The sequence below is a fragment of the Abrus precatorius genome, unplaced genomic scaffold (assembly GCF_003935025.1).
Source record: "Abrus precatorius isolate BTA unplaced genomic scaffold, Abrus_2018 Scaffold4, whole genome shotgun sequence".
NCBI lineage: Eukaryota > Viridiplantae > Streptophyta > Magnoliopsida > Fabales > Fabaceae > Abrus > Abrus precatorius.
Window position 1 is genome coordinate 3,980,691 of NW_020874384.1, and position 25,851 is coordinate 4,006,541.

Genomic DNA, 25,851 nt, shown 5'->3' on the forward strand with positions numbered 1-25,851 from the left:
AAAGTGAGAAACAGGGAAAAAAGAAATAAAAAACTTGAATGTAAGATAAAGTATTGGGAGAATATAAGAGGTATTAATTTTAATTGGGTGTTGCGCATAAAACTTGCAGTTGCAGACATTTGGACACCAAAACAAGAGATTTTGGACAAGAAGAAAGCATTTGCTAATGGATTAGTAACCTATGTACACTACACTCGTCCAAGCGTGTCAAAAGCAAAACAAAACCCCCTACGACAAAAATGACAAGAGTTAAGGATTTCGGTGTTGTGCGGATACGTCGATGAATCAGTGGAATCCCCTGGTACCTCTTGATTGATAGAGTTCCAACCTACTTTTGGCTTCTGGTAGTAGCGCTGCAATCGATGGTTCTCCAACTAGATGAGCTTGCTTCGTGCCCCACTCAAGTACAATCAGAACCTCTTCTTGCGCAAGAGTCTCGTTCTTGGGCACGTTCAGCGCCACGTGACACAGAAGAGTCATAGAAGGGATTTGCACCATTTGCTCTCCGAAATACACTAGCTGAATCAAATGCTTTGCACCACCTGCTTCTATGATGGCGTTGCAATGAGTCTCGTGGAGATAGTTTTCGTTACAAGCAAACTTGTTGAGTGCAATTGCTGCTTCCATCAAAACTTCCGGTTCTCTTTCGTCCAGTAACCTCACCAAAGGGGCAATTAATCTTGTTTCGGTGGCTCTGAAAGTCCTTGCCAAGTTCCCAACAGCTCTCACACATGGAATGAGCAAATCAGACTCACCCTTCTCAATGATCTTCAGAAACTGCTCCATAACGGCTTTGGCAGCAGGGGAAGTTGGCTTGAACGCTGAGCGTCTAAGTTCCGAGTGTTGCTCTGCCAGTGCCGTGATTTCCATCAATGCCATTGCCGAATAGGATTGCACTTCTTCACAACCCTTGTCCATTAAAACAGCAAAGCAAAGAAGAGCTCTTGATTCTGTTATGTTCCGACAGATAGTGAGGTTTCCCTTACACAGTTGCCAGAGGGACCTAGCTGCCATGGCCTTCATCTGGGCCTTTGTTGCTGGATCTTCGTATTCCCTCCCCTTGATGCTAGTTCCAGTTATTGAGACATGCGAGGAATTCCCATGTTTTGGTTTGCCATTATTTCCCTGTTCATGTCCCTGTCCCTGTCCCCTTATAGCCATTGTGTTGGTGACCACATTGTGCATCTGGGAACTCGTTTGGTTCCCCATTGGATGAGCAATACCCTGTTTATCATCGTTATCTTGAACGGTTTTCTTATTGGGGGCGCTGCTTGCCATCACAACGGAATGAATAGACGACATGTTGTTCTGTTTGGTGGCAATAGCGTACTTGCTATGCTCTTGAATGGTCTCAAACGCGAGGTGGCCAACCAGCAAACGTATAACGTTGTTTTGAGAAAAGTGATCCTGACATTTGGGGTGATGCGAAGCCAGCTCCGAAATAGCCCATGCAACCACAATCTGAATTTTCATGGAGCCTTCTTTGAGGATTTTCGCAAACACATTGCAAACCCCAGCATTCACAATGTGCTCCACGCTTTCTGGGTCCTTTCCCAGCAACCCAATTGCCCTGGCCGCGTTTTCTTGACCCTCCGTCTTGCCTTCCTTGAGCAATTTAAGAAGCGGCGGAACCCCACCTTCCTCCAGAATGAGTCTACCGTAACGGTCGTTATCACGAGCGAGAGAAACCAATGAAGCAGCAGCGTCAGAACGTTCCTCCAAGGAACACCCAGAAAGAAGAATCGCAATCTGTTCCCAAATGAGGCAGAGAATGGGTTCGTTGGCAGCGATAGGAGGCAGACCCAAATATTCGTCGTCGCGTTCGTCTGCAGAAGCAGAGACTCTTAAAAGCCATTGGACGTCGCCGAGGGAATTCTCGAGCTGCATGGAGGTTTTGCGAAAGGCGGTGGCGGGGATAATGGTGAAGAGTCGTTTGACGAGGCTGTTGGCGCGACATTTGGTGACGAGTACGAGGGCTTTGTCAAGTACTTGTTCGGTGTCGTCTATGATGCGCCTGGTGGGGCGTTCGTAGAGGTCGTTGCTGTTTCTTGCGGCTTGGCGGAGGAGGCCCGCCAGCTTCTCTGTTTTGCCCTTGAGTTCCAGACATTCCTGTCTGAAATTCTGTGCCTCTTCCGCCATTTTTGACACCTGGTCCGCCATCTGTATTGGCCCCGCAAGGATCTCCTTGACGATGCTCGACATGGTTACGGTCGGTGATAGTTACCTCTGCCCCCAAAACACAACAACAGGACCAGAGATAATTAAACAAGTTCCAAGGTTACGTTTTCGATGCCAAAATAGGGGTTTTGTTTGTCATTGGAATCTTATCAACATTTCCCTATTTTGAAATGGAAGCGTTGTGGATGGCGCCCAGGAGGGTCTGGGTCCGGGCGGTGGGGATGTGTCAGCATGTTCTACATGCTTGGTGGCGCCGCCGTGAAGGGAGAATTACAGGGGAGGATGGTGTAACGGGTTTTTCTGCAAGTTTTATGTAAAAATGGCGTGAATTGTTTTGGTTATATATAGTAGGCGGAATTGGTTGGTCCAAACTGCATTAAGGAGGACGTTTCAAATCCATTGCTCATCATGCTCAATCATTCTCCTTCCCTCCTTAATAATCATATCATAATAATACTACTGCTAATAATAATAATGCTTTCTCTCGCACCTTCCCTCGTCTATGCCAATGGCATATTCGAGACACGCGCCTCCAAAAGAAAGTCCACCATGCCAATTTTGCAATGTCCCTTCGCCCCAAAGTGAAAAGTCATTTTGTCCTCGACAAAAATATCATGCTTGGAAGACAATTGTTGGATTGATTAATTTTTTTAAAGCATTCAGTGAATGTAAATATTATTAAAATAGAAAAAATATTAATTAAGAATCTTTTATAATTAATTTTTTATTTTTAATTTGATTTCAACTTTATTTAGCTTTTCAATTTACTAAATTATTTAAAAAAACTTTTAATTTTATTTTCAAATAACCTTGTTTATATATATATATATATATATTATATACAAATGGGTATTTCAAAACTCACTCTTCGCCAAAGTTAAATTACGTTTTTATCTTCTTTTCTATTGTTTCATTTACATAATCAATACTTGTAGTATGAGTAATTGAGATTATAGAAAGTTCAGTCTCGAGTTTAATTACAGTTAACGCAACGCAAAGTTTAAGCAAGAAATAAAAGAAAATATTTTATTTATTAAAATATTTTTATATTAAAAATATAAAATTTTAGTATTAATTAATCTAAAAATAATCTTAATTATTTTTTATTTATAATTTTAAATATTTTTTAAATTCATAATTTAATTTTTTAAATTATATTTTAAATGTTTTTAAATTTAAATCTTAAGTATTTTTAAATTTATAATTTTAAATAATTTTAAATTAATACCACGTCTCAATATTTCATGGAGTATTATACTTAACACGTAAATAACGGCGTCGCTGAAAAATAAAAATAACACTATTATTATAAAGACTAGATACCCGTTTAACATTTGATACGTGTCATTATTAAAGTAAATATATATGTAGATATATGTGTGATACCAGTTTAGAAAATAAAAAAAATATAGTATTATAAAATTTAATGTATCTACTAATTTGACAAAAAATGCTCTGAAAAACAAATAATTTTTAATTGACTTTATTTTCAGAAATAATTTTTAAAATTATATTATTTAAATAAAAGCCATTATACAAATTGAAACAAACAAATTTAATAATTAATTTGACGTCAGGACCACGAAATAACCCATTGCATGTGAGGTTTTGTGCGCTTTTAGGGTTCCAAATCGCGGCCATTGGTAATCCTTAACTTTAGGAAGCATGAATTTGTGCATGATGTGAAATTGGTGGCTTAAGGTCACATCATACTTAGGTAGAACGTTGCATCTCATAGATATAATAGATTACTCTTCTTTCATTTATTTCAAAATTGTTAATTTCACTGAATTATATTCACCTTCGTCACGGACCATCTTACAAAATCTGCACTCATTAGAGTGAGAAGGGTCATGCTTCACCTACAAGCTAAAAGGATTTTAATAATCTATTTAATTTTAAATGGTTAAAATATAATTAAATTTAAATATACAATTTTATTTAAATATATTTATAATTCCAAATTATTTTTTTAACTGAGATAAAGGAGAACCATATCTTTTAGCTTACATTTACTCCCCCAGCACACATTTGGGAATTTTTTAGTAGCATATGTTTATATTCAATTTGATCCGCCACAAATTTATGTTTAATTTCATATTATTAATTATAATTTTGTGTTAACGTAATTTTATGGATATTTAAATGCGATTTTGAACATATCACTTTAAAAATTAGGTTTAATTTTTTTTAGCATTTTAACTCGTTTTTAAACATTATTGTTTAAATTTTGTAAAAAAAAATAATTTAGTTACATCTTTAACTGGTATGAAAAATTGTAATACTTTCTTCACGTTTAAGATTGAATATTTATCGTGTGAAGTTTGCAAAAATAAATATTTATATGTTATCTAATATTCAAAATAAATAAACTTTGATAACATATTAAAATTAAGATTTAATTAAATTTTAAAAGTTAATAAAAAAAATTATAAATATACTTTTAACAATGTAAACACATTTTACTATGCCTTTACTATATTTTAGTTTCAAGTACAACAGTAAAGTCATTTTTTTATGAAATTATCAAAATATAATATTTTTATGTAAAAGTTGTTATTGACAATTTTAGGATGATAAAAATAATAATTTAAACAAAATCTTTATTGGTGAGTTTTTGAAAAAAAAAGTTAAAAATATAAAAAAAAAATAGTATTCACAACCTTTGACTGTTAGAAAAGTTTTTTATTTTTTAAAAGTTGTCAATAACAATTTTTGGTCCATTTATTTCAATGGTAAGATTATAATAAATACAAGTAAAGGCTTGACATTTACATGCAAAACTAACATGTTTATATATTTCATATAATGTGTAATTTTATTTTGTGTTTTTTTTTCTTTTTTATAGTTATCCTATTTTCTCTCACCCAGCGATTTTGGGTTTTTTACCTTTATCTATTCCATGTTTAACCTCCATGCAAAGACATGCTATGGTCAAAACTCGCTATTAGTAATTTTACAAAGCTCAGCAGCAACGTGACAATTGCTGTAAAGATTTGTTGACCTAGGTAAGAATCGTCATTGACATTTTTTGAACAATATATGAGTTATGGGTGGGTAATGGTCGAATTTGGTTGGTAAAATTCAAAACCAAAGTAAATCAATTATTTTAAATTTTTAGCCAATTTCGACAATCAAGTTATCGAGTAACTCAAGATTTTGGTTTGAATATTTATGTGCATAGATTAGGTGGGTTTGATTAATTTGTAACTCTTGATCATATTTATCTTTGTTCTCTTTTTGTGGAGAGCTCAAGCAAGTAGTGAAGAAGCACAAAAATACATTGTGCTTAAGCAATGCAGAGACACAAAAATACATTGAAAAATAAAAAATAGAAAATTAAAAGAGTAAATAGGGAAGAAGAGGAGTCCAGGAAGGAGAACTAAGTGCAATGGTTCTTCTTCACTTGTTGTTTTCTTTCTCCTTCGACATTGGCCACGACCCTTCATCTTTCTCACCAAAAAATCAAATAGGTATTGTCCAAATACCCAACTTTGAAGTATATTTTGAGTAAAGAATGATAAATAAGCTCGTGGATAGATAAAAAATTAGTAAAGTTAGCATATTTAATGGGTTTGAAAAATTGGTTCAAAGTTGAGTGTGATCTTCAGATATTGGTTGAGCAAAAAGAATGTGAGAATGGAAGAAAAAAAAAAAAAAGATAAATTATAATGAGTTCTTTGAGTGATTAATGATTTTGTTCGGTTGAGATGGAACAAATTTAGTCAATTACATAAATAACAACTCATTTATGATCAAATTAATCCTATTTAGTCAAAAAATAAAATCCAACTTAACTCGTACCCAATCCAACCTACTCAATTAGTATTCTTTGACTTTCAGTCAACTTAGATTTAGGCGGGCTTTCGGTTGTTACTCAGGTCTAATTTGAACACCTGAAATCTTAACGATATTTAACTTAGTATTGTTGCTTCAAAAATTGTCATTGGTGTCTTTTTAAAAGTTTGGGTCACCTGAAACTCCAGAGCATGCTACTGTAGTTTTGTTTCTCTATAAATTGCTATTAACATTTTTTGGAAAACTATATTATAATAAATATGTAAAAAATATCATATTTTTATTTTTATAATTATTAAATAACAAATTAAAATAGCTTTCCCTTAAATAGCATCTCCTAATAATTAACTACGTTAGCTTTTTCTCAAATGGCAATAACAAATATTTCAAACCCCAAAACAATAAAAAAAAAACTGCTAACAACATAAGAGATTGTTTCATTTTATAAATATATTTTTCTTTTTAAAAATAAAAAATAATTAAAATTTATTTGTCAACCTAAGTTTTTAAAATAATTAATTTTTAAAATTAAAAAACATAAATAGCTGATAAGGTGTTTTGATTTTTGTTTTTTCATTTTCCTATTATAAAAAAAATTAGGAAAAAGGAAAGCGGCGGAAGGCCACGCGTACAATATATCTTTGTAAATTCAGATGTCATTTCTTTAATTTGTTTTCCCGTGCACTACAATGTCAAATCCATCGCTACGAAAATTAAACTTCCATTTTAATTTTTTTCAAGCGTAATTTATGCTGCGTAGGTACTTTTATTTTCACGTTAATTCACAAATGAATCGTTTGTAAATAAGAATATTGTTCTATTAACGAATACATATTAGATGTATTTTAAAATGTTTATAAAGAATTCACAAAGTAATCTCCATATTATAAAGTTTTTATCAGTAGATGTACGTATAATATGAATTTTTTAGACAACAAGAGTTTATTAAAAAAATATGTAACTAACTTGCTATTGCTATGCTTAATTTACTTTGTATTATATATATATATACACATGTAATTTAATCAATACTTAATCAATTAAACTATTAACTCAATAGTTCATTACATCAATTCAATTGATCATCTATGCAAATTTTTTAATCCCATCTCTAACATAGTGTTTAGGAAAAATAAAATTCTCCAAGATATATAATTTTTCTTAAAAAAATGATTTTTTTTACCTTGACCAATGTTTGTTAGCTATTTTTACTTAAAAAAAAAATCTTAGGCATCAGATTTATTCTTCTTAAAAAATATATTTCGTTGAAATGAGTCTTTTATTTGAAGTTAAGGTAAAAAAAATTTATTATTAAAGTTTCACTTTTATGGCCCGGATGATGATGGAATTCTGAGCATTCTTTTTTCACAAGTTTCTTAAAAAGTTGCGGTGAAAAGTGAGTTTTTGCTAAAAAAGAATGCAAAGAGACATTTTGACAAATTTTTTTGAGCTAATTATGATAAAAAAACATTGAATTTCTAGTTGAAGAGAAGATGATATTTTGATGAGTTTTCTTGCAAACTCATGACTTCTTACAAGTTGTAAAGTATTATATCATCAAAGTGATTGAAGAGATTTTTTTTATGTATTTTCAAAAAATATTGCAATCATCAACAAATGTAGTGAAAAATAAGTTAAAGAATATTTCTTAAAAAAATTAATTCAAACTATTTTTGAAGGTGAAGTATTTCAAGTACAAAGATTTCAAAAAAATTGGAAGATTTATATAAAAAATTTAATACATTGATAGTGGATATTAATGATTACAGGTAAAAACATGTGGCAAAGATAATGTAGTAATAACGGTTACAAAAAGTGTTTTACTACAAGAAAAATAATTATTTGTCACTGATTTTTTAGTCATTAATAAAAAATTTCGGTTGCTAAACTAAGTAGTAATTGATTTTCTGACTGATATTGTTAAGTTGCTAAATATATGGTGGTTAATGGTTAATGATGGATTTAGTGACTAATAATTTAGACACCAAATTTAAAGATTGAATTAATAATTGATTTTAGAGACTGTGTTAGTGACAGAATTTAGAAACTGAAATAGTGACCGACTTTAGTCACTGAATTAGATTTTAAAGACTAAATTAGTGATTGACTTTAGTAATGGATTTAATGACCGATTTTAGAAACTGATTTAGTGACTGACTTTAGAGATTAATTTAGTAACTAACTTTAAAGATTGATTTAGTGATCGACTTTAGAAACTGAATTAGTGACTAATTTTAGAGATTTAATTAATTATTAATTCTAGAGACTGAATTAGTGACTAAATTTTCCTTGAAACCAATTTTAGTAACTATTTTAGAAACAAATTTTGTGACCAATTTTGAGATGAATTATGTGATCGGTCTTGATGACAGATTGTAGAGACTGATTCAGCAGCTCGCAGACACATATACATAATCAGTAATAACAATAACCTTTAAATATGATGGACATCTTTTAGCATACACAATACACGTTATATAAGTCTCTAATTCCATACATAATTATACATAAGTCTTTAAAACACAATACAAATTATTAGTCTATCATTACATACACAATACACAATACATAAGTCTCTAACTCAACACACACTAGAAAAAGAAATAATAATATAAGGTAACAAACATTAAATATTTTATTCTGACTCCTCATTTATTGCTTCTTTACAAATAAGTTGCATTATTCTAAATTAGAAGGTTGGAAGTCCATCTTTTCCATCATTTTTCGTAACAATTAGTTATCAATTGAATATTTATCTCAATATTTGCTACCTTAGTACGAAGGTAATCCCTTTCATTTTGAACTTCTTCTAAATTTTTTTTAATTCTTGAAGTTCCTCTCTTCATACTCGAATGATGAAGTACTTGAACCATGATAAAAATGTCTCCTAGCTACCACACTGGACTCCAATCCAAGGCCATATACTCTTCCTTTTTTATGTTCCAGCTACCTCACATCACACCTCTAACTTACTCGGTGGAGGGGTTCCTTAAAAAGATGATATTTGTGTTGCTTCCTATCACATGCGTGTAAATTCTGTCTGTTTGAAAATAATAGTATAAGATAATAAGCTTAAAAGCATACAATAAACATTGAAAAATTACATAAAAGTGTAACTGACGTTTATATGTGCAACTTTTTTATTCACCTAGGTCTTATCCTTCTTATGTTGGTGTGTATGATGAAATAACTATGATGGAATAGGAGCATTTTCAGTTAACTTTGTCTAAGACAAATGCAATAACACATATTAATACAAAGTGTGTATAGACATAAATTACAAATGATTGTATGATACAAAATAAATGTTATAATAAAGTTTAAAAGTACAAAGATAAAACTTAACCAAATTAGCTCTTTGTTTAGAAGTGGTATTAGAACTACAGTGTGGAGTGACCCTTCAAATCCTCCATAGTTAGATACTTCGGTTTGTTTTTGCTTGTGTGTGTGTGTTTTTTTTTTTAAATTTGTTTACTTCTCTAGTATTCATATAGTGTATCAAAAACATGATTTTATAAACAATTTGGTTTATTCATACTAGCACGGATCTTGTTAAGAGAATTTTTCAATAATACTGCATCTCACATGTTGTCTGGTGGACAAATAGAAAATTTTCTCTATAATAATAAAATATGAACAACGAATTAGAACAATACAAACATCATATTTAAAACATAACAATTCATATAAGACACTTACCCTTTTAAGCAATTATTGGACTTATCTATAAATAGAATTTTAGACGATATGATTAAGGTTACGACTTCTTCACTTAGACTCTTGAATTTAGTAATTGACAATTGGGAACGCTTTGGACATTTCACTTAGAAACTTGAATTTAATATATCGACAATTGACAACATTCTACGCATGTTAGACCTAATTGAAAGAGGTTAACAATATCCTATTTCAGTTGAAACTTGTATATTCTTTTACTTGCAATGTACTTTCAATTTAATTATTATTTAATCTTTTTATTTACTTTTAATATTTCTTCATCATTCTTCTTCTTCTTTTCTATTTTTTATTTTATTTAAAAATTACTCATTCACATCACTAATTTTATTAAAAACATACTATTAAGAATATATAAAATTCAATCACATACTACTTTTAAATTTATTTGTTTTACTGAAAAATAAAGTTACCGTAAATAATTATAAATACATAGTTATCTATTATTGTCTTGATTCTTGAATGTTGCACTAAAAAAAAAAATGTCTTCTCAGTTAATCTCTTTATTCTGAAGATTGAAACATCCACGGAATGTATGAATTTAATTTTAAGCAAAATTGTATGGAATATTTCAAAGTGAAAATTAAGGCAGCTAGCAACTTGAAGGGTTTGTCTAAATATAGAAATAATTTCACAAAGACTTAAATATACTTTAGTTTCAAATAATTCCTACAAAATTGTATTTAATTTTAAATTTTAATAACAACAATAAAGATATAGCTCATATTATTTTAGTTTTATTAATTTGTTATTATTAAATAATATTCAAAACATATTATTTAAATGTTGAAATTACGGTGATTTTGTCGTTGATGAAAGAAAAGAACATAGACTCAATATTTTAATATTGACATTAACTTGATATAAATGAAGCGTTAAATATGTTCTTAAATGATGAGAAAGACAACACTATATTTGTATTACATTTTAATTCTTAATTAAATAAAAATTAATCATAAGATAATAAAACTATTAAAGTTAATACTACAATATTTGAATAAAATGTAAATTCATGTCCGCTCGGGGTCCAATCAAAGTGTTACTTAGCAATATTATAGCAGCATCCCATTGACATAAGCTTCCCCTCTCGGTGTCTTTACGCAACTGAAGATTCTTGAAATGAAGTTTTCTTGTTTTGTTTTGGTGCTGTGCCCAGAAGTAGGCCAAGCTCATTGCCTCGTTGAATGTCTTGCTTTGTGAGGAATTATGTGCACTTCTCTAAAATGATTTTTTTTTTTTTTTTGGTAATTCTAATATTTTCCCTTCTTTTGTAATAAGTGTATTGGTTTGAAAGCATTGCTTTCCCATAAGCGACTCATAATTGAGACATTGATCAGAGTAGTTTAAAAATAGATGACTAAGAATAAAGATTGAAAAGGTTAACAAATGCTGAGAGAAGTTATGAGTGAGGCAGATGAAGAGGGGTAACAACGTAAAACTAATACTTTTTGTTCTGAAAGGGCATTAACAACTTATTATCATACATCCGATGCATATATGTTTATGAGCTAATTGTAAAAAGTGCCCATTTTATGACATCACTTTAGCACACAACCAATGCAAATAAACTGTATACGCAATATGTAAAAGGTGGTCGTATTATGACATCAGTTCAGCACACAACCGATGTAAATAACCATGACACATTTGGTAAACCATGGCGACAATTTAACATTTGTTAATAATTGAACTGTTGTAGAAACTATCCATTTTGTATTGTTTTTACATTGGTGACCTACAAAATCGATTTAATTGTGTGGCATATTATATTATTATACACTGGTTGAATTGTATTTACCAAAAACAAGTCATTTAGTAAGATGGTAAGAAGCCAATGCCGTCCTTGATTGAAAGGACATTATGGTCAATTCCAGTGTTGAATTATAGGGTATGAGATATGTGAGAATAGAAAGAAATTGAATTAGCAGAAAACGAAGCCTTGGTGAGAGAGGTAACAAAGTGGTAGGGTTTTTGGTCAGAAGGGGTGAAATACTTAGTTAAAGACAAAGGCTAACAAGAATTTGCAGTGCAAAGATAAAGGAGACTAGGATGACGAAGGGATTGGGAAAGGTGAAAAATACCTATTATAAGAGAAAGTTGAACATGAATTTGCCTGGAAATGAGGATGGAAACAAAGAGGTTTGTGAAGGCTCTGTGTATTTCAGTGAATAACCATAGTTGTTATATTCCAGTAAACATGTGTATTATTTATATATGTTACAGGTTGTTGTAAAGGAATGCAATGTTGACGAGGAAATAGCAAGTTGAAATGCCCAATGATGGCTTCTGAGCCAAAACTTCATAACAGAAATTGGTTAGCAAAAGCTGTCCACAATAAATTTAGCTATTCCTCAATATAATAACATTAACATGTCCAATTTGTTCATGCTAAAACATTTTCCAAACTAACACAAACAACTTACAAAGAAGTTGTTGCGCTGAAATACAGAAACACATTTCTGAAATGAAAAATGGAACCTGTTGTTCTCAATTTCATGAACCAAAATATCACCAAAAGCACCATTTGTGCTTCCTCTATACATTAAGATGGAGTTTCATAAAATATTTTTTGTTTTGGAGAATCTATTTCAATTAGGAAGCTATCATACACTCTCATCTAAAAGTACTCTCCTCCTGTATAATAAAATTTCAACCAACCCTTGTTCTTTAAATCATATACTTTGCCCAATGTTTCCCATCCATGGCTAAGCCACGATTTTGTTTCAACTCTTGTTACATCTACTCTTATAGTTGTACCAACTAGGTCATGCAGACAAATAATTTGAGGAATCTCATTAAACCATGATCTAGAAAAAAATGGCTGGAATTTTTGGCAAATGCTATAACCAAAATTTATATTACAAACTAGTCAAATACCTTTATTTTCATATTGTAACATTTAAAATCTACACTATTCATTACTTTTAACTAACTAAATAACCTCTCCCGAATGAAATGACAAATAAAACTATAGTGATTTGGGTTTAGGGTAGATGCCATTAAAATACACTGCACACAAGGTAAGTAAATATTACTTCAATACACATGATTAATTACATTAAACATTCACAATTAACGATAATAATATAAGTAAACCAATGTGAAGGTATGATTGCCGTCACTACATAAACCAACAACCCTCATCCTACTTTTACACTTGTAATAAAGCCCACAAACATACACATCTCATACGAGGTTCAATCCCACCAATACATGAACTTAACAATTATGGTGATAATCAGTACTTTGCCTATACAACATATCATACATTTTGCAAAGAGCCCATCAAATTAAACCTAATATATGTTAACATATGTAACAAAACCATCCCAATACTTATATGCACAATGAGATTTATACAATACAAACCAACTTCACACAAACTTTTATAAAAACCTAGACTTTGGTCCTCCGTAAAATGAAGAACAAATTAACCTTTAGTTGCACTTTTCTTCAAATTATTCGTCATTGATCTTCTTTACAGTAAAACCCTCAAATATGGGATTCAAAGGTCAACCACAAATGTCCACGTTCAGTATTCCTCTTTCTGCTTTTTTTACATGAAGTGCAATAACTGTCAGGAAGGTAGACGGTTGTGAGCGACTTCTTTCAATTACATGTCAGCTGAAACACCATGCACATTGATAGACGATTTCCGAGCTGCTATCAAAATAACTAAGTTTTCTAAAGATTTTGTAGTATAGAGCCAAACCTAGGTCGATTCACAGAGACACATTTTCAGTCAAATTCAATTTTAGATTTTCTTTTAAAAAATGCAAATAAGGTTTTGGGGGTTTTGAAAATTGCAATTAATCAAATTAAATTACGAATAGAATTAAAGTGAGTAAAAAATGAATTAAGAAATATCAATCCACAGAATACCAATTGCGTGTAACTTTGACTATCACAGTATCTAAAGATTTAAATCCACGTTTGAACAATCACCCAATTCAATTATTAATTTAATCGAATAACCTAATTAAATAGAGTTACGAATTAAATCAAATAATTATTTAACCTAATTCGCACTAATTATCAAATTAGAGCATCAATCAAGTCCTAATTTAAAATCTAACAACAGAAAAGTCAATCACGATTGCAATAAATAATTCTGAGATTAGAGAGAAAAAGATAACAAACTCGAAGCAATTAGCACAGAACCCAAGTCAGAACTACAACATTTGGATTCCGCAGATTGAACAAGAGGTTTAGCATTCCATCGAAATACTTAACTCACACAAGAATGAGAAAAGAACGAGAGAGTTCGAGAGAAAGTAAAAGCAATGATTCTTATTTTGGCCAAGTCTCAAAAGCTCAAAGTGTCTAATCACTCTCCTTTCCCAATTCAGAACCTTATTAGTCTATTTATAAGTTTTGATTTGGGTAAATTAAGTGGCCAAAATGCGGGCCTTAATAATATCTAAAAGCCCAAATACAATTATTAAATAACAAGGGTTCAAATGCAATCTCGCAATAAGATTCAGCAAATCTGTTTCAACTTCAAAAAATCATAAAAAATAGAAAAAAACTCCAAATCTAGCAATCTATATATGCATTTTGAAGTCCTGAATATATAGAATCCAATGCAGCTAGAATCAGTCAAAAATGATGTCTGTAGAAAAAGTTATGGCCAAAAGAGTAGTAAGAGATCAGAATAATCGAAAATTCAAAATAAAAGCATTTATTTGTAATAGGCCCAATTTATTCAAATAAGTAGAAAATAGTAAAAAATATAAAAATAGAGCATATGAAAAGTGTTTATTAATCAAAATAAAACATTAAATATAAACATAAAATATGTTACATCACACGTATAAAACAAATAAATCTAAATCTAATTTGAGAGCCAAGACTATCAAAATCAATTATGGACATCTGATTTAAAAAGTGAATTTCATACATTATATATTTTTTTCACATCAGTCCTCACCTCCACCAGATGTACAATTTAAATTTTTTTAAATACCTCACCACTTTCTACATTAGCTTTCTACTTAATCAATATTGAAACTTATTTCTTCTTAAACGTTACAGTTTATATCAAATGTTTAATCTAACTGATGTACATAGTATATGACCCATAAATATATCTCTACTTTCTACATTGAATCTTTAGAACCCAATGTTATTTTTCTCTTTAATCCAATATTTAAAAATATAAAATCTGCATTGAAACACAATTCTGCAATATTTAACCCAATGTTACTTTCTACATTGAAACGCAATTATGCAACAATACGTTATTAATCTAATATTTAAAAATATAAAATCTGAATCTACAATTCAAAATTCAAAATTCAAAATTCAAAATTCAAAATCTAAACTTCAAAATTTAAAATGCACTAAAACAGTTAAATTTAACGAAACAAAAATAAAGTGACAAAAATTGAAATTAAACACACTCTATATAACTAACAAATAAGAATATCAAATCGCGGTAACATAGACAAAAATGAAACAAAGACGAAAATAAAATTACGAATTAGAAAGTGAAAACGCAATACTAAATCCTAAAACGAATCAAAACCAACAATGCGTCCCTGACAACGATGCCAATTTGATAGACGATGCCGAGTCACTATCAAAACAACTAAGTTTTCTAAAAGTTTTGTAGTATAGAGTCAAACCTAAGTCGATTCACGGAGATACATTCTCAGTCAAATTCAATTTTAGGTTTTGTTTTTTTTAAAAAATACAAATAAGCTTTTTTGGGGTTTTGAAAATTGCAATTAATCAAATTAAATTACGAACAAAATTAAAGTGAGTTAAAATTAATTAAGAAACATCAATTCATAGAATACTAATTGCGTGTAACTTCGACTATTATAGTATCTAAAGATTTAAATCCACGTTTGAACAATCACCCAATTCAATTATTAATTCAATCGAATAACCTAATTGAATATAGTTACGAATTAAAACAAATAATCATTTAACCTAATTCGCATTAATTATTAAATTAAAGCATCAATCGAGTCCTAATTTGAAATCTAACAACAAAAAAGTCAATCACGATCGCAATAAATAATTTTGAGATTAGAGAGAAAAAGAGTACAAACTCAGAGCAATTAGAGTAGAACTCAAGTCAAAATTATAGCGTTTGAATTCTGCGGATTGAACGAGAGGTTCCATCGAAACGCTTAACCCGCGCAAGAATGAGAAAAAAATGAGAGTTCGAGAGAAAGTAAAAACAAAGATTCTTATTTTTACTAAGTCTCAGAATCTCAAAGTGTCTAATTTTCTCCCTAATTCAGAATCTTATTAGTCTATTTATAGGTTCTGATTAGGAATTCTAATCGAAAACGTAACTGCCATGTCATTTCAGCTCATTCATAATAATAACATGGAGTCTAACTCTGCTTTACGTGTGTGTTTGTACTATTGTAGAGTTTGTAGGACAGATCTGTCACGCACCCATGATGGAAGAACATGCGGTACTTTGGTAGAAAAACAGACACATTCACACCAAAGAAAAATATCTTAGTCGGTTGTAATTTGTCTAGCACACACGTTATTTTTGCTCGGTTAGTATAAGAAATATATTTTTTCCTACAACGTGAAGACGTTGAATAAAATGTAATTAGTCTAGACATATCTACTCTACTTATCTATCATATGGAAAGTCATTACAATCTATCTGCAACTGCAATCAATGGTAACTCTACTTATAATTTACACTCATATAACTTAGCGTCATTTATATGTATACAAAAAAATGATACGACAAAAGAGATGCTGATAATATAAAGTATGTATGAGTTACGTGAGGAAAACTTACATGAAAGTAACATTTCCCAGAATTTACTTTGGCCAGCCCGCAACAATTGCTCCGCTGTTTCGCGGAGTTAGACAATTCTTATTTGAATGATTAATACACAAAATACTAATAAAAAAAACTATTTTTTGTCATTTATTAAATTTTATATGTATAATAACAATTTATTTCATAAGTTTAAAGTTTCAAGAATTATTTTATGTATGGTAATTTTATACACAAAATAAATTACGACAGTAAATTAAGCCTCAAAATTTTATTAATCTCTAGAAGTCGTGAATTTTACATGTTAGAATAAAATTACTAAATTGGTGTAAAAAATTCTAATTTAGACTGAATGTCATTGTATGTGAAACGTCCTTTCCATATCTTAAGACAATAGGAACTTTATATGCAAACTTATGATAAATGATCAGAAATTAAATAAGTTTGAAGATTATTTTATTGCATATATAGGATTTTACATATAAAGTTAAAGAAGTTAAAAATTTGGGCGTAGGGGGGCCATGGCTCCTTTCCGAACAAAGGTGTTCTTCCTGTTTCAGTTGTCTTTTTGCTGCAGATCCCTTGCCAATTTTTAATTTTTCAGAAAATGATGTGGGATGTGGAAGGGATGGACCTACCTTGGCTTTTTTGCCCTTTTAGGGTTAATTTGAAAAGAAAATGCCAGAATAAGCATGCATGTAAAGAAATTTCCTGTCTGGGGTTGTGTGGACACGTGACAGTAAAGTCGTTCATGAGACAGACGACACCAAAAAGTAAAAACGTCCAATTACCAGACGACACTAATTTGAATGGACGGCTGTGGATGAACAAAGCCACGTGTACAAATCCTACAGAGTCGTCTGAGTCAGAGGCGACCTTAATGTCGGTCGTGTCCGGGATGATTCAGTAGTGTCGTCTTGGTCAGGGACGACACTAATTTAATTGGTCCACGTGCCAGAGAATTTTGACCGTTTGGGCGTGGGCTTCACCCTTCTCCTCCATCTTCTCCGTTTCGCTTGCAGAATGTAGTTGCCGGAAAAAAAATAACACAACTTTTCTTGCGTTTCTGAACCATTTTATTAGATTCTGGTATTAAGGTTTTATAGTAAAAGATTATTAAAAAGGTATTGAGATTAATATTTTGAATAGATTTTGCTTTTTAACAATAAAATTGCAAATGTATGTAATATTGAATCTGTGATGCAGGTGAAATTGTGGGTAGATGCTCGTGAGTGAAGGGTGCTGGTGAAGAAGAAGGTTCCTTCAAACTTGTTTACAAAGCTACGGAGGTGTACAAGTTTTTTATTTTAATATTTAAAGAATTTATTAATTAATTTTTTTATTCTGTCACAAATAATATATTAGATAAATTATATTAGAAAATATATAATATATATGTTATTATTTATTATAATTAGTAGTTCAGAAATGTAAAAAAAAATTATAGTAATCCATAAAATATATTAATTATAAAATTTGAAATAAAATAATATTTTAATAACTTGATAAATTAAGAGGAAAGAATAATATATATAAATATATTATTTAGAAAAAAATAAAAAACATGAACATGAAAAAATATATATAGAATGCACTGAAAATATTAAATAATTAATATAGAAGAAATAATATATTTTAATTATTTGATAGTACATTGATATATAAAAAAATTAGTGAAATTAAAAATATTAGATATAGTAAACACAATGTAATTATTGAATAATTATAATAAATGAAGATAATAATAATTTTATGAAAATTAACATAACAGAAGTTTTATTATTACAAATTACATAATATATGTGTTATTATTTATAATTAGTTGTTTAAAAATGTAATCAATAATATGTATTAATTATTATATTAAAGAATTTTTATTTTAATTAATTGATAAATTAAGAGAAAAAAATATTATATATTACTTGATATCTTGTGAGAACTATTGTCAAAACTAATATTCCTTATAATCCAAAAAATAAAACATCTTTAAATTTTTTTTTGCCAACCTTTAACATAAAAACTTGTACAAAATTTTAGAAACAATGTTTTTTTTTATTTTATTTCTTGTCCAGCATAATTATTGAATCGTTAAAAATTTGGAAAAATTAATATAAAAATGAAATTAAACTTTAAATAGGAGTAAACTTTAAGTATTGTGAGGGAACACTTTAATGAAATTAAGAAAATAATAATTTTGTGGTTGAATTACAGAAAGAAAAAAGTATATTAAAAATTATATATAATATTTAAATTAATGTATTTTTTTATTTGTTGTAATTGTAAATTTTGATATTTAAAAGAGTGCATGTAATTATATTTATTGCTACATATTATAATTGTAAAATAAAATGTAAAAGTTTTTAAAATGTTAATAAAATTTAACAATATAATAATTAAATGAAATAAATTTTAGAGTTATTTTTAAATTTTGAAATTGTAATAAAACTCATGTACTAATTGAATAGAGTTTTTGATATTATTAATTTTAACATACGTAATTGAAGTTTAAGTTGACAAATTTCATTTCAGATGACATCATCTTCATCGCAGAGTAGGGTTTTAAATCCTGGGCCGGAGGATGGTTCATTATTGAGGTTTCAGTATGTTCACGTATCAGAACATATTTGGGATGGACGTGAGCACCCAATTCTGAAGGTGAGACAGAGTCATTTCATACCGGCTGGCATGGAAGGGGTTCTAATGGAGATTCTTCCTCATCTGACCTTAGCTGGATTTGCTGGGGTAGCTCAGTTGGCATGCTTTCCTATTGACCTACATCTTATTACAGCATTGGTAGAAAGATGGAGGCCAGAGACTCATACGTTTCACATGCCTCCTGGAGAATGTACTATAACTCTTCAGAACATTGCTATTCAAATAAGGCTTCGTATAGATGGATGTAAAAAAATGTATAAGTTCTAACTTGATGTTGCACCCTTTTTATTTGCATTACTGGAACATATTATCTATATATAACATATATTGCTAATTCACCCTATATCGTACAAAGTTAGTTAAAACATTAACAAGGAAATACGTGTTACACCCTTATTGACATTAACAACAAAGTACAGTACAACACCATGATAAGCATTAACAACAAGGTACATCAATACACCATGATAAGCATTACCAACAAAGTACATGAAAACACCATTAGTACATTAACAACAACAATCTTTCTTGAAAAACAACATCTTGTATCATCTACTGCTGATTACAATCATTATGCTGAGGACAATGACGTTGGTTATGACCATGTTGTCGACACAATCTACATCTTTGTCGTGGTTGTGACTCGACCCAATTCATTTCATTCCTAATTCGGGTAGCCTTTGGTCTTCCTTTACCTCGTGTTCTTTCCACATCTGGTACTAACTTCCACTCATTATTATGTAAAATATTACTTTCATTTCCAAGAGGCCACCACTGAGATGAATATGCGTTCATAACATACTGTATAGTATAAACAGGATTCACATATTGCCAAAAATCTATGCTCATATGAGCACAAACAGCTATGACATGTGAGCATGGATATCAGAATGCCTTAAATTTTCCGCATTGATAATAACGTGTGGACAATATGACTGTCCACTTATGACCACCCCTTTGTGTCACTGGATTAAATGCCTCTTCAACCTCAAACTTTGTTCTTTGTATGTCATACCGCCGAACTTGATGTGAAGATGCTTCTTGTTGATTTTTTTCCATAGCTTCCATTAATTTTTGACAGTATTTTCCTCCATTGTTAACCTCATGCATTGCGGTTTCACCACGCTTCACAAAATATTCTACTAATCGTGCATACATAACTTTGACCAAGGCAGTAATAGGAAGGTTTCTTGCCCCTTTCAAAATTTTATTTACGGACTCAGACAAATTTGTTGTCATGTGGCCATAACGACGTCCTTCATCATCATAAGCCAAGCTCCACTTTTCCTTGGATATATTATCTATCAAACTCTGAATTTCAGGTGATTGTGATCGAAACGTATTAAGCTTAGATTCAAAAATATGTTTTGATGGTGTATATCCTGCATTTAACAGAAAAAATTTGAATGCATAGGTTAAATATATTCTTGATATATTAAAGGTTAAATGAACCAAATACGAAGAACACGTACCTAATTGAATTAGTTTTTTCTTCAACATGATATTTTTGAATCGTCGATTGAAATTGCTTGCAATGTGATGAATGCAATAAACATGATAAGCATTTGGAGGTTGCCAACCTAGATGTGGGTTAGAGACTGCACCTTTTATACTTTGATATCGATCTGAGATCAAACATAGCCCTGCCTTATTTGCACATGTATACGAATCATGGCTAAAAACCATTCCCATGCAGATAAGGTTTCTCCTTTGACAATGGCAAACGCAATGGGAAGCACACAGTTGTTTCCATCTTGAGTCGTAGTAATTAGCAAAGTTTGTCGGTACTTACTGTACAAAAATGTTCCATCTATCTGTATTATAGGCTTACAAAAGTTGAAAGCTTCATGACATTGCTTGAACGACCAATACAACCGATAAAAAACTCGATATCTATTATCCACGGTGTGACCTTCAACATAATCAGTTGTTTCAATTTTGTATACAGATCCAGGAGCATGTAATTGCATGTACTCTAGCCACCTTAGCAATGCAGCATAAGATTCGTCCCAATCACCAAATACAGTAACAATTGCTTTTTGTTTTGCTTTCCATGCCTTCTTATATGAAATTGAATATCCAAATTGACCACTAATTCTCTCTTGAATTAACGAAATAGGCACTGATGGTTCTTCTTTTACCATACCTGCATGTCATATATTAAGAGCTCATTATTAAATTTGTTGGGATGTAATACGATGAAAATTAGTAAATTTTTCCTATTTCAAATTTCTCTAATTTAATATTAAATTAAACATACCAAGAATGCATGAGCAAATAAATTTGGAATCCAACTTTTGGTGGTCTTGAGAGATTGAAGCATTTAAGCACGTATGGGCACCACCCCACTTTATAATTTTTCACTTGTCTGCATTTTTTGGCAACGATGCTCGAACTTTCCAGGGACATCCACTATTGTGATTGACACACTTCACAACATATGTTGTTGCATTTGACTCCACCACAAAAAAATTTTGTTGCTTCCTCATGGCATAATGTTTTATAGCCATTCTTACATCTTCTTTAGTATCAAATAGTTGTCCAACATATAATGCATCTCCTTCCTTCCATGATTGCGCTTCATTCATTCCAAAAAAATCTAATTCTTCATCAGGGTGTTCCCAATTAATATGACTGTAATGTGGGGTTATATTCCAAAAGGGCAATGTAGTTTCTGCATTACAACAATTCATTCGTCAATTTTATACCATGAATAACAATTTATACATTACTACAACTATAAGTTCTACAAAAAACATACCTCCATGTTGTTGTTGCGGTAAACTAACTCTTACAATACCCTCCATATTGATCATTGAATCACAATCATCATCTGTCTTAGTATCAGAAAAATCATTTAATGAAATATTTTCTTCATCTTCATATTCATCATCTTCATCATCTTCATCTGTACATTGTAAACTTATATTATTAATAGCATTTGCAGCATCAATTTTTCAAATTTAAAAATTATTAAATTCATATTACCTTCTCTTTGTGCATAATCATCATCATCATCATCATCATCACTTCCATGAAGTTGTGAGACTGATAAATTCACTTCTAATGGACGTGCCACAGCAGAAGATGTTTCACCCACCGCAACATTCACATATATCTCAAATACATTCCTATGATGTGGTTGTTGACACGCACTTATCATGCAATCTATGTCTTCATCGTCACATACATCTAAAGTTGTATGATATCGACCATTTGTCCCAACTAAAATTCGAGAAATTAATCTAAAAATTACGTGACAACTTGACAATTTCAGCTTTGTGTGGATCTTCTGTTTAAACATCTCAAATGTGATCCCACATTCTATCTTAATCATCTTTTTTTGCCCTTCAAAAATTATATCCTCATTTCCTTCATATATTCTACCATTTGAATATAATATAACAACAATTTCATTCATCCTGCATTTAAAATAAACCAAGCTTATTTATAAATTAATTTATAATATAACAAAATATATTTTTAAATTTATTTGTAATTACAAATATTTAAATATTTAATTTTTTACATTATATGTTATCTGCCTTATTTCCAAACATAACAACAAAAATTAAATTACAACATTAATATTTAAAAGCCATTAAAATATAAATTAAATATTATTATTCAAATTAAAATTTCTACATAACTATTAAAAATAAATTATATATTTATAATACTTAAAATCTAACCTGATTGCTCAATAGTTATTATTTCTTGTCCAGCTTCACACTGTTATTTTTGTCCAGCTGCTCACTGTTATTCCTGCTCAGCTCCACACTTTCTTCTCGCTACTTGCATTTTCTTTCGAGCTTCATCCTACTATATATACACATTCTAACTTGGGTAAAGACAAAATTTTTACTCGAGGTAACATTAAAATCGCTTATGTTATGGACGACATTAAAATCGTCCAATATATATCGACACAAGCTATGTCGGCTCAAACAGGGACGATACTGTCATAGGTCACCACGTCAGACGTGTGTCGTCTCTCTTTTGGACGATTTCACCTATGTCGTCTAATAAGTGGACGCTTTTTACTTTGAGTGTCGCCCTTATGCTGGACGACTTCACTGCCACATGCACTCCAACCCCAGACAGGAAATTTCTTTGAATGGAGGCTTATTTTGACATTTTCTTTTCAAATTAACCATTCAAGGGCAAAAAAAGCCACCTACCTTCGTGGCCCGGGCGTGGGTACCCCGTGCCTCCCTTAAGACACTATTTGTCATTTTGTCTTCTCTCTTCTTAGATAATATCATATCCGGTGTTGATCTACTTTTCTGAAGAATTTATAAGTTTTTATTGTTTAAATTAAAGTTTTCTTTATTTTTAAAAAATTATTATTAAATTTTTATATTAATTTTTTCTCTTATAAAAATTTATGTATAAATTTATCCAAATTGCACTTAAAGTTATAATGTGCCATAAATCTCTAGTTCATTTCGGCCGATGTTTATTAAAAAATCAAGCTTGACATGTTTTTAGTAACATTTAAATTGAATAAATTTAATACTACGTTAAAAAATTAAATCCAATTCAGTTTCAAATGCTAATTTACAAGAAACGATTTGTTCGAGCTTTATGAATTTCTAGCCCTATTTTTTCAGCTTGGTATAATGCTATCATCTTTTTCTTTTTTTTTACCCAAAAAGAATATATATATATATAATTTTATTTTATATTTTTTGGGCTTAAATATAAGATCATTAATATATAATTTTGTATCAGCAGTGAAAGCAGGTGAGTGGTGACTGATTGAGAGAAAAGACTTGTTGAACAGAGGAAACAATGGTTATCATTAACGAATGGATCAAATTGCAGCACCCAAGGCCATCAACCATGTACAAGGAAGTGCGCCTACATAATTATACTAAAGAAAAGAACAAAATGGTTAATTCTTTATATGGTATGCTACTGCTACCAACATTGGTCCGTTTCCCATTTCCTTCCGGCATAGGAAAATGTCTGATTTCTTCCTGACATGGAAGCTATATTCGCTGATCTTCTTACTCTATAGATTTCTCTATCATATTGTGCTCGCTTCTCTGGGTCAGAGAGTGTTGAATAAGCTGAATGAATCATCATGAACTGGTTAGCTGAGCTTTCCTTCTGATTCATGGCCACAACATCAGGGTGGCACGTTCTAGCAAGCTTTCTGTAAGCAGCCTTTATTTCGAGGCAGCTTGCACCCACTGAAATCCCAAGCACTTCATAGAGGGAAGCCATTTTTGCAGCACAAGAACAGAGTCCTCTGTTTTCAGCTGTGGTATGTATGATTGACAACAATTTTGGTGGATTTGATTCGATAGATAAGAAGTGGGAAGTGTTGTTGGATAGATAGGAGAGAGATTGAAGGAGGATAAGGCTTGAAGAGACAGAGCTGTGAGTGTCCTTAAATAGACAGAAGAAGGGAAGTTGAGAGTTGAGAGTTGAGAGTTGAGAGTGTATGGAAGACGTAAATGTAATATACGGTTAATTGCTGTGAATGGCGGAATGTGGATTAGGTTGTACAAGTCAATGTTGTAAGATGTTCGTTTATCCGATCGATGATGTTCGGTGCTGACTCAGCTCACTGTTCAAATGGATAGGATTACCATTTTCATCGTGTGGTCCTAACTTTCTTCACTTCCACTTCCTAAATGCACTTTGTGGGTAACCTAGTTCCATTCTTTTAGACTCAGGTTCCCAGTTTTAACCATTTTTTCCTCCAAATCTTGAATCTGCTAGTCACCCTTTGGCTTCAAGACATCTGCAAGTCTTGCTATTAAAGCCAGGCGACACATTTCAATCATACAAAAGGAAAGAAAGAGATTATTGATCAACGGTCTTATGGAACATGTGATGATTCATTCTCAACTCCGTGTATCATGTTAAAAAAAACATTTTAGCAGTAATTTATAAGTGCTTTACTGTGTTTAGTATTGATTGGAATTTTTATTATTAAATGAATTAGAAAATAGAATTAACTTCCAACTCAACAGCTAATAAAAATATTAATTTGATATTAAATGTGTTGCAAATTAAATAGAACATAGATGAGACAATATGTGTATAAATTATTATATTATAAAAAAGAAAGAAAGAAAATCTAGTTAAAGTGGTGGATAGTAGTGCCAGCACATGCATCCTATGTTTTTAATAAGACAGTGAAAACGACATGAGAATCAATAAAACGAAAGAGCTTAGCGCTTTTATTCTGCCACAGTCCTCTGCGGTTTTACTCTGTTCTTGAATGTTGGCAATCTGTGGACCGAAAAGAACAAAAAAGAATGTTGCCCATCTTAATGATTTGTTTATATAAAAAGAGCAACAATAATTACAATTTTTTTTCAGCATAAAATAATTACAATTTTTTTTATTTTCTTTAGTTGAAATTTTTTTTAAAAAGAGTTCTAAAGATAAAAAATTAAACCCTTTTTCTGTTTTAATTTGAATTTTATTTTTCTTCCACCTTTTTTCCACTCAACTAAACGAGTGAGTGTGTGAATCCAAGCGAAACACAGTTATCAAGTGATGACAACTTGATTTTTTTATTTTTATTTATTTATTTATTTTAGTAGAAGATGCGCATTGTATATAGTTTAAAATTATATTTTATTCATTTACGAGGTTTGACGCAATTGATAAAAAGTAAAATGATTTATCCTAATAATTTTAGAATTTTTAATTTTTAAACTTCAAATTTTACTTAAATTAAAATATATATGTACAATGTAAAA

General features: G+C 30.6%; 4 protein-coding genes across 4 annotated transcripts; 1 reads left to right on the forward strand and 3 right to left on the reverse strand.

Moving 5' to 3' along the window:
* Window positions 1-285: 285 nt before the first annotated feature.
* On the reverse strand, window positions 286-2,202 carry LOC113865985. The gene has a single exon (XM_027500832.1). It carries the CDS (start codon window positions 2,200-2,202, stop codon window positions 286-288), a length of 1,917 nt encoding a protein of 638 aa, XP_027356633.1.
* A 9,558-nt stretch (window positions 2,203-11,760) lies between these two features.
* Window positions 11,761-19,393, forward strand: LOC113865237 (serine/threonine-protein phosphatase 7 long form homolog). The gene is made up of 2 exons (XM_027499655.1): window positions 11,761-11,850; window positions 19,001-19,393. The coding sequence occupies exons 1-2, from the start codon at window positions 11,761-11,763 to the stop codon at window positions 19,391-19,393; spliced, it is 483 nt and encodes a 160-aa protein (XP_027355456.1).
* Window positions 19,394-19,581: 188 nt separating this feature from the next.
* LOC113866394 lies at window positions 19,582-22,128 on the reverse strand. The gene is made up of 4 exons (XM_027501297.1): window positions 21,888-22,128; window positions 21,387-21,800; window positions 20,599-21,272; window positions 19,582-20,508 (listed from the first exon to the last, which is right to left on the reverse strand). The coding sequence occupies exons 3-4, from the start codon at window positions 20,816-20,818 to the stop codon at window positions 20,012-20,014; spliced, it is 717 nt and encodes a 238-aa protein (XP_027357098.1). The 5' UTR covers window positions 20,819-21,272; window positions 21,387-21,800; window positions 21,888-22,128; the 3' UTR covers window positions 19,582-20,011.
* A 1,521-nt stretch (window positions 22,129-23,649) lies between these two features.
* LOC113865961 (chaperone protein dnaJ 11, chloroplastic-like) lies at window positions 23,650-24,494 on the reverse strand. The gene has a single exon (XM_027500796.1). The coding sequence runs from the start codon at window positions 24,356-24,358 to the stop codon at window positions 24,050-24,052; it is 309 nt and encodes a 102-aa protein (XP_027356597.1). The 5' UTR covers window positions 24,359-24,494; the 3' UTR covers window positions 23,650-24,049.
* Window positions 24,495-25,851: the final 1,357 nt, after the last annotated feature.

What these genes read in the sequence shown, in the direction of transcription:
- LOC113865985 (XM_027500832.1), bottom strand. Translation starts at nt 2,202, where the DNA reads ATGTCGAGCATCGTCAAGGAGATCCTTGCGGGGCCAATACAGATGGCG.
- LOC113865237 (XM_027499655.1), top strand. Translation starts at nt 11,761, where the DNA reads ATGACGAAGGGATTGGGAAAGGTGAAAAATACCTATTATAAGAGAAAG. An exon ending in ATGAGGATGGAAACAAAGAG is followed by an intron (nt 11,851 to 19,000) that starts GTTTGTGAAGGC and finishes ATTTCATTTCAG; the next exon opens with ATGACATCATCTTCATCGCA.
- LOC113866394 (XM_027501297.1), bottom strand. Translation starts at nt 20,818, where the DNA reads ATGGGAATGGTTTTTAGCCATGATTCGTATACATGTGCAAATAAGGCA. An exon ending in GAAAAAACTAATTCAATTAG is followed by an intron (nt 20,509 to 20,598) that starts GTACGTGTTCTT and finishes TGTTAAATGCAG; the next exon opens with GATATACACCATCAAAACAT.
- LOC113865961 (XM_027500796.1), bottom strand. Translation starts at nt 24,358, where the DNA reads ATGGCTTCCCTCTATGAAGTGCTTGGGATTTCAGTGGGTGCAAGCTGC.